This window comes from Ranitomeya variabilis, chromosome 4 (genome assembly GCF_051348905.1).
Source record: "Ranitomeya variabilis isolate aRanVar5 chromosome 4, aRanVar5.hap1, whole genome shotgun sequence".
In the NCBI taxonomy this organism is placed as follows: domain Eukaryota; kingdom Metazoa; phylum Chordata; class Amphibia; order Anura; family Dendrobatidae; genus Ranitomeya; species Ranitomeya variabilis.
Genome location: NC_135235.1, coordinates 79,431,279 through 79,440,672, shown reverse-complemented (window position 1 = coordinate 79,440,672; position 9,394 = coordinate 79,431,279). Strand labels below are relative to the sequence as shown.

Genomic DNA, 9,394 nt, shown 5'->3' with positions numbered 1-9,394 from the left:
TAGCAGCTGCAGTAAAGCACAGCAGGAGCACGGTCTCGCTGGAGGGGTTTTCTTTCCCCCACCTCATGTCTCACGCTGATTACACCCCGTAACCTAAAACTCTAATTTCTGACAAAACATTAAAGAGCTGGAGGAAAACTCGCCCTACCGCGCTTAAACAAACAAAAGTTTTATTCCGCAATATAATGCAGTCACGTCCCCTCCCGCATGCTTTTTTTCACCGCCCTTCCTCGTACGTTTCGCGCCGTCATCACTGCTCGATTCTGATTGGTTGCTTTGAACGTTCACTTCCGCTCTGATTGGCTGAGCTGCATGAGTTTTGAGCGGCCGGTTTGAAATCCCCCCAGTCTGTCGCTGCCCGTGTATTAGTAGGAAGAGGCGCTCTGTGAGGTAATGTCGCCGGTGTGCTCCGCGCTGTGCGGCCGGTGTGGTCCTGCAGACTGATACATGTGACCAGTATGTAGGGGCCGTAATGTCTGTGCACGTGTGTGGCGGGGGCTATGCTTTATATGACCACTATAAGGGGAAACGGTGGGGGGGGGAATCTAGAACGATCAGTGATTCCGGATGTTATTCTGTTCCATTGTCTGTGACAGGCCCAGGGATATACAGCGCTGTGCTTATACTGCTCCTGTATACTGCGAGCAGCCACGTGTGCAAGGCATGCTGCGACTTGTAGTCTCCCAACTGCTTCTCTTGTGTCTGGAAACTATGGTGACATAAGGGACAGTACACACTATTTTCAGTAAGCACCCCCATAGTTACTGTAGGGGGATCTACTGCTGCCTGTAAGGGGGGGGGGGGATCTACTGCTGCCTGTAAGGGGGGGGGATCTACTGCTGCCTGTAGGGAGGGGGGTGCTACTGCTGCCTGTAAGGGGGGGGGAGCTACTGCTGCCTGTAGGGGGGGGGGAATCTACTGCTGCCTGTAGGGGGGGGATCTACTGCTGCCTGTAGAGGGGGGTGCTACTGCTGCCTGTAAGGGGGGGGGGGGTGCTATTGCTGCCTGTAAGGGGGGGGGGACCTACTGCTGCCTGTAGGGGGGGGGGGGGGGTGCTACTGCTGCCTGTAAGGGGGGGGAGCTACTGCTGCCTGTAGGGGGGGGGGGTGCTACTGCTGCCTGTAAGGGGGGGGGAGCTACTGCTGCCTGTAGGTCTAGAAATCTGTCTGAACTGCTGACCTTTGCTTTCTTATACCTTAGATCCCCAGATCTAATGATCTGTACACAAATTTCTTTATGATCTCGCTCTCACATTTCGCTTTATAGACTGGATGTTTTCTGTGTATATAGGTAGTCTGGGATATTTTTGAGTAACATTGTAGCTTGATGGAGACGTGTGTGTATATAGTGTGTTTTCCTGCCTACAAACAATGGAGAGTTCTATAATTTTTATTGTAGGTACACTTCAACTGAGACAGAATTTAAAAATAAGAAAATCTAAAAATCATTGTATGATTTTTACATAATTTGCATATTATTGCATGATATAAGATTTTGATACAAGAGCAAGACAGAACTTTTAATATTTGGTACAAAAACCTTTGTTTGCAGTTAGAGGTCAGACGTTTCCTGTAGTTTTTCTCCAAGTTTGCACACAATGCAGCGGAGATTTGGGCCCACTCTTTCATACAGAGCCTCTCCAGATCTGTCATGTGTCGGGGCTGTGGCTGGATAACATTGAGTTTCCGCTCCCTCCAAAGATTTTCTATTGGGTTCTGGTCTTGAGACTGGCTAGGCCACTCCAGGACCTTGAAATGCTGCTTACAGAGCCACACCTTAGTTGCCCTGGCTATGTCTCAGGTTACTGTCGTGCAGGAAGACCCAGCCACGACCCACCTTAAATGCTTTTGAGTGAAGGAGGTTGTGGGCCAAAATCTCCCGTTACATGACCCCATCCATCCTCCCTTCAATACGGTGCAGTCATCCTGTCCCCTTTGCGGAAATGCACCCTAAAGTATGAGGTTTCCTCCACCATGCTTCATGTTTGGGACAGTGTTCTTGGGGTTCTACTCATCTTTCTTCCTCCAAACATGATTAGTGGAGTGGATACCAAAAAGTTCTATTTTGGTCTCACCTTACCACATGACCTTCTCTTATGCCTCCTTTGGATCATCCAGATGGCCATTGGCGAATTTCAACTGGGCCTGGACATGTGCTTCGTGAGCAGGGGACCTTTCTTGCACTGCAGGATTTTAATCCATGGCGGCGTAGTGCGTTATTAACGGTAATGTTTGAGACTGTGGTCCCAGCTCTCTTCAGGTCATTCACCAGGTCCTCCTGTGTAGTTCTGGGCTGATTCCTGACTACAGGACTACAATTTTGTCCTTGGTGTCCTGAGACAGCACTTTGGTCTTGGCCATGGTGGAGAGGTTGGAGTGTGATTGTGTGTGGACAGGCGTCTTTTATGCAGATAATGAGATCAAACGGGTGCATACAGGCAATGAGTGCAGAGTAGGAGGGCTTCTTAAAGAAAAGGGTGGCAGGCGGAGAGAATTATTTAAGATATTAAGGAAACTTTATTTAAATGGTTTGTCCACCAAATTTTGTTTTCCAGGTATATTCAGAAATCCCACAGAAATGGATGAATATGCGAAGATAGAAAAAATCGGCGAGGGTATGTATAATAATATGGCAAAAGTACAATTCAAAGGGAGTGTTAAAGGAAAACATTTAAGTCAGAATATCACCAGTAATCGGCAAATATATGGGTTAATCTGCAGGTTAATAGCATTAGGTAGGTTCCCGGCTGCTGTACTGAATGTGAGAAAATTAACTTTTTCTCCCAGGAGCCGCCGACTTTCAGTCATGCCGTCGTGGCTACGGTCACCACGGTATAGAGATCCTGAAAACATGACCTGTTGGTGGGCCTTGAGAACTGGAGTTGGGGAACACTGATTTAGGCTGTTTCCACAGTCCGGAATACCTGCGCTTTGGATGCAGCGGATACCCCGCTCCGCCCAAAGCGCTGCCCCCTGTTGTACGCGTGGTGATTCTGGATGTGTTCATTGAACACATGCAGAATCACCGCATCGTATTCATACTGTGTGATTTATCTTGCGGAGACGGAGCGTCTCCGCAAAATAAAGACATGCTGCGGTCTGGAAAGATGTGCCACATGTCCGGTAACGCAGGGCTGCCGGATGTGGCCCTACACACATAGTGAGACGGGATTTCATAAAATCCCCTCCATAATGCTGTAACACCTGGATGCTGCGGATGTACGCAGCATCCAATCTGCAGCAAATACTGAAGTTGGGGAAATTGGGGAGTCATGGGTCCTTGGTTTGGCTTCCCGACTCCATAGTCCTGGTTCTGGCTGCTGCCGACACTGGGAACAATTGAGTGGCGGGGATTGGGGGGTGCCGTGTGTCGCACCCCTGCCAATCAGACATTGACCTATCCTAAGGATAGGCTATTACTGTTAGTCCTAAACCACCCCTTTAAATCTGTAAAACTGAATACATGTGGAATGTGACTAGAGAAGAGTTGTGATTTTATTTATTTATTTTTTTTCCTGTGCCAGTGTAGAAGAAGCCTAACAAAAACTTTATTGTTTTCAGGCACTTATGGGGTTGTATATAAGGGTCGACACAAAGCAACAGGGCAGATTGTTGCCATGAAAAAAATTAGATTGGAAAATGAAGAGGAAGGTGTCCCTAGTACAGCGATCAGAGAGATCTCTCTCCTCAAAGAACTTCAGCATCCAAACATTGTATGGTAAGTTTCTGATTTATTAGTCTTACATTAAAGGGGTTGCCAGGCTTTGAGTGTGCACACTGTCGGGATTTTCCGGTGTTGCTGGTGCAGTCACGTGACTGCATGTATGCGATTTACATACGTGTCATAAAGTGTTGACTAGAGTGCTTGGTCTTTCTCAATAGAGGTGCATTAAGAAGGGACGAGCACTTCATAGTGACTGGACGTCTTCAACCTAAGTCTGGACAACCCTCTTTAAAACGACCAATAATGGACATGGCACTTCATGAGCGCTGGTTAGTTCCTGCACAATGACTTGCTATGCCCGTCATGATTTAAAAACGCAGTGACCGTTCCGTGGCGACAGCTGAGCAGCATGGGAAAAGCTGTGGGGACCGATCTTACTGACAGCATGAATCTTGCAGAAGGTGCTGAAATTCAGTGCTGCTTAGGCCTGAGCTCCTGCAGTAACAGCCAGGGATAGTGCCAGCACCGCCCTTGGTGGTTTAACACCCTGAATGCTGCTAGTTATAACAATTGCAGAATTTAGAAAGCAAGGAGAGGGATAGGGGTCACTCTCCCTTGAGATCTGCACCCCTGCATTGTAGTCACGGGGCCCGATCGTTGCCATGGTGACCTGTGGTTGTCATGGCTACTCAGTGTCACCAACTGCAGAAAGTATCTTGGATCATGCTCAAAGCATGGTCTGAAATGCTTCTGTCCATGCAGAATGTTGGTGCATTGCAATGCTTCATACCAGCGATCAGAGTAAAATAAGTGAAAGCCCCATAGAGGTAATAATATAAAAGAAAAATAAATTTATAAAAGAAAAATCACAAAATAATTAAAAAAAATCCATAAATGTGTTTTTATGTAAAAATAAATAAATGCACATTTGGTATCTCCAGGTCCAGAATGTCCCCATCTATAAAACTATCACAATAGTGAACTCCTAGAGCAGTGTTTCTCAACTCCAGTCCTCAAGACCCACCAACAGGCCATGTTTTTAGGATTTCCATAGGTGATGGAGTTAATGCTGAAGCAAGTGATGAAATTATCACCTGTGAAATACTAAGAGATCCTGAAAACTTTACCTGTTGGTGGCTTTTGAGAAACACTGTCCTAGAGTGAACGCTGTAAAAAAAAAAAAAAAAGTGGCAAATTATGGTTTTTCATCATACCGCTGGGAAAAGTGGACTAAAACTCGATAAAAGGATATACAGTAAATGTGGTATTGCTATAACGGTACACACTCGATGAATAAATCTGCCTGTATCAATTTTACCACACACAAAAGGCATAAACAACACTCCGAACAGAAAACGATTAAAAATGTGGCCAAAAATGGTACCAATAAAAACGTCAACTCGTCCCGCAAAAAATGATCCATCACAAGACTGTGGACTGAAATATAGCAAATTACTGTTTGGACTATGGCGATGCATAAACTTGTTTTTGGACAAAAGCGTCTATTACTGTGTGACAGCAGCCAAAGATGAGAAAAACTAACGTATTTCTCTAGTTGCCTTCCACGACAGCCCAGGAGGTTGTCTCCATATCCTAATGGGGGACAGGAAGCACAAGAGGCTAAAAGCTCCTCCCATTAACCAGTGTCTATCCTGTTCCCCATGGGGCATGGAGAGGTTCCTGGTATGCTGTGCGGCCGGCTCTGGCAGTGGTACCTGTAAGCTTGTGACGGGCAGTGGTGGTCGGGCCCCGGGCTTCCTCCTCCGCTTTCTGCTCCCGTCTCCTCTGGATTCTGGGACCGCTATCCTGGTCCTCCTGCGTCCCCTTGCTGGGGGTAAAGCGGGCCAGTGATCCCCTGCCGGAGGCCTCCCTGAGCTCTCCGGCGTCTCCCCCTCCTGTGCGCGCTGTTCGGTGACCCAGAAGTCACGTGGCGCTTCACTTCCAGGTCGGCGCTCCTGTACAGGAGCGTACCTACATACGGGATTCCGGACCTCCGAACGACATAAGGCACGCTGCATCCTCGCACACCTGCCTGGGACTGAGGAGGGGGAGGGGAAGGCTAATTGCCAGGTGTAAGAGGGTGAACTGTAGTCCCACTGAGAGAGCACTAGGACCCTGTGGTTTTTGCCTGCTGCAGCATGGGACAGACACTGCCAGACTCCCGGAGACAATGTGTGCTGGTGGGTGGGGTCTGGTGTCCTGTGTGTAAAGTGTCAGATAAGGAAGTGAGAGAAGTAAAAGGCGGGAAGAGGAGAAGAAGCTGCAGTGATATAGCAAGAGACTGGATTTACTGCGAGTGTGTTGGAGAAAAAGCTTTTGAGACTTTTTGTTGCTAACGTTTTTCTGGAGAAGAGCTAACCTTTTAGTTTGGAAGACTGAGACTTCACTGGAAACTCAGTACGTGTTTGAGAGTCTGTGGAGTCCCTGTGCATTGAGTGGAGAAACAAGTTTGGACAGACTGCTCATATAGAGACGGACGGGTTGTTGTGGGAGCATTTCTAGGAGCTACAGAAGCAGAGACAACATCGTGAGGCCACCAAACTAAGTCCCCGGCGTTTGGGCTCGGCATCGGCCGACAAGACAGAGGAGCCTGCTGTAACTTATTGGCTCTGAAGATATGGACTGGCTGCAGCCTGTGCAGATTCCTGCCTGAGACGAGATCTATCTCAGGATACGGTACCATAGTCATAGATACCCGGGTATCCCTGTTCAGAGTGTTTAATCGTTAATATTAGATGTGTATAAGTTATACTCAGTGTGCCATTCCAGGGGCTCCCTTGACTGCACTACAATCAATTTACACTTGTTCTTGTATTGAGTTGTTCTGTTAGGTAAATTGATAATTAGTCTGTTGGAGCATACACTTCTCAGGAGACCTTGGAGTGGCACAGTGATTTCAGCTGATGCTGAATTGGTGTATCTTTGGGGTGCATCTGCCTTAGTATTCTCCATACTACCTTAGTTATTTTGTCTTTGAGTAAACAACTGTTGGAGATTTCTGCCTTAGGTTTGGTTTGTGACTCACTGGATCTTATTCGGACCTCTGGTCATTACACCAGGTGCTGGGGCAGCATTTATTTTTCTATATAAAGCTGCAGAAGAGCTCTCAGGTAAGCCTGCTCAGCATGGATACGTCTTGCTCTGCAGCTGCAGAGCCCAGCGCTCCCCAAGCCCCAGTAAGTGTGGCAGGGACGGGTCCCATTTAAGGGTGGGTCTTAGAATACCTTCTCATACTGCTCCCTCTCGTTTCAGGGAGACAAGCCTGTCCATAGATCCACCACTAAACGCAAATGCGCTACATGTATTGAAGAATTGCCCTTAAAATGGGAGAAAAAGTTGTGCCAACCCTGTACGGACAAAATAATCCGGGCTGAACATCCTTCACGAATTGAAGAGATACGTTCCTTGGTTAGACAGGAGGTTCAAACCTCTTTAGCCACGTTTGCCCCTCCCCTGCCGCCACCACCACCCTCACCTGGTCCATCACTTTCCAAGAAAAGGAAAATCCAGGAATACTCTGACTCAGAATCTGACGGCTCATATGCGTCATCCTCAGTTAAATGGGAAGATGTCCTACCTCATAAAACTCCTGAAATCAGAAAATATCTTTTTTCTTCTGAACATATTGAAGAATTGGTGTCCGTGGTGCGGAATACTATGGGACTAAAAGAGGAACCCGTTCCTCAGACTATACAGGATGAGTTATTTGGCATACATACTGATAAACAGACTGGCTTTCCCGTTCATAAGAGTATCATTGATATGATCAATCAGGAGTGGGAACTTCCAGAGAAACCGCTAACCACCCCATCAGACTTTAAACACAGGTTTCCTCTGGATGAAGATTTAATTAAATGGAACATCCCAAAAATAGGTGTTCAGGTGGCAAAAAAAGACTGCCCTGCCGTTCAAAGACTCCTCCCAGTTAAAAGATCCTTTTAGATACGAAGATTGAAAGCCTTCTTAAAAAATCCTGGGAAACCTCCACTTCGGCTCTCAGGTTTAATATTGCATCTACCTGTGTAGCCAGGTCTCTCTTCCGCTGGATGGAAGAATTGGAGAACCATATCTCTCAGGGAGCTCCGAGAGATGGTGTTGGACTCCTTGCCTATTTTACATAGAGAAACTGGGTTTCTTGCAGACGCCTCCATGGAATCTATCTGTGTAGCCGCCAGATCCTTAATCCAGACTAATTCAGACAGAAGAGCTCTCTGGCTCAAGATGTGGAGTGGAGATGTGACTTCAAAAATAAAATTGTGCTCCATCCCCTTTAAAGGAGACTGTTTTCGGGCCTTCATTAGATGATATCCTGGAAAAAGCCACGGATAGGAAAAAAGACTCTTCCTGAACAGAGACCTCTGAGAAAGCGTTTTTTTGGCCCTCCCAGTCTCAGCCCTCCCAGGCTAAGGGCAAAGAAAAAACTGGTAGATGGAGCTATGCGAAGGGGAAACCCAAAAATATCCTTATCCCCCAGCAGCCACAGCAAGAAAAGCAATGACTCCGATCCAGTAGGGGGGAGGCTTTTGAACTTTGTTGGTGGAATATCTCTAACAGCCCCTGGGTCTTAAGTGTTATCCAGCAAGGTCTTTTTATAGAGTTCGAAGCCCCCCCTCCCATGATCCTAAGTCACCTCCCCGTCATCTTGGGACACTCAAAAATTGATGTCAGGGTTACAAGACCTGATGACCTCGAGAGCAATTTCTATGGTCCCAGTAAACAAACAGGGAAAGGGGCATTATTCCCGTATATTCATGGTAAAAAAGCCCTCCGGGCAAGCCCGAATTATAATAAATCTAAAGGCTCTCAATCAATACATCACCTACCGCAAATTCAAAATGGAGTCAGTAAAATCAGCCATTCCTCTGATAGCTCCTCATTCGTATATGGCAACAATAGATCTCAAGGATGCCTATTTTCATATCCCGATGCATCCTTGTCACAGGAAGTATCTGAGATTTGCGGTTCAGCTGAATCACAAGATTCTACATTTCCAGTACAATGTTCTTCCCTTCGGGATCTCCTCGGCCCCAAGGGTTTTCTCCAGAGTCATGGCGGAAGCCGTATCTCATATCAGGAACCAAGACGTCGCCATAGTTCCTTACCTGGATGACCTTCTAATCATTGGTCCTTCCGCCGAAATTCTCAAACAGAGGGTTTCCAGAACTCTGAACATTATACAACTCTTGGGTTGGGTACCCAATCTAAAGAAGTCTCAACTTCTGCCATCAAAAACGATAAGATTTTTTGGGGTCCTCTTGAACTCAGCAAACCAAAAATCTTTCTTCGGCTACGTTCACATTTGCGGTCAGCGCCGCAGCGTCGGGCGCCGCAGCGTCGCCGCATGCGTCATGCGCCCCTATATTTAACATGGGGGCGCATGGACATGCGTTGTGCTGCGTTTTGCGCCGCATGGCCGCAAGCGTTGGACGCAAGAAACGCTTCAAGTTGCATTTTTTTTGCGTCCAACTTTCGGCCAAAAAGGACGCATGCGGCACAAAACGCAGCGTTTTAGCGTGCGTTTTGCCGCGTTTTTGTTTGCGTTGTGCGCTGCGGCGCCGACGCTGCGGCGCACAAGGCAAATGTGAACGTAGCCTTACTAGAAGATCACCGGGTGAACTTAATATCCAAAGTTCTAGACTTCAAAAAACAAAGGTCCCCTACTCTGCGGACAGCATTCTCTACTAGTGTCTATGACGGCCTGCATACAGTCAGTCCCGTGGGCTCAATGCGA

The 9,394-nt window shown here is 47.2% G+C and overlaps 1 protein-coding gene across 2 annotated transcripts in view; it reads left to right on the top strand.

The window, feature by feature from the left end:
* The first annotated feature begins 283 nt into the window (after positions 1-283).
* Positions 284-9,394, top strand: part of CDK1 (cyclin dependent kinase 1) — a 50,935-nt gene continuing 41,824 nt past the window's right edge. Inside the window, exons 1-3 of one of the 2 annotated variants that reach the window (XM_077258792.1) lie at positions 284-390; positions 2,555-2,614; positions 3,561-3,717. In XM_077258792.1, the coding sequence (XP_077114907.1) occupies positions 2,578-2,614; positions 3,561-3,717 (194 nt within the window). In that variant the 5' untranslated portion in view covers positions 284-390; positions 2,555-2,577. Of the gene's footprint in view, positions 391-533; positions 746-2,554; positions 2,615-3,560; positions 3,718-9,394 lie in introns of those variants that run through there. The other variant, XM_077258793.1, reaches the window with a different exon arrangement.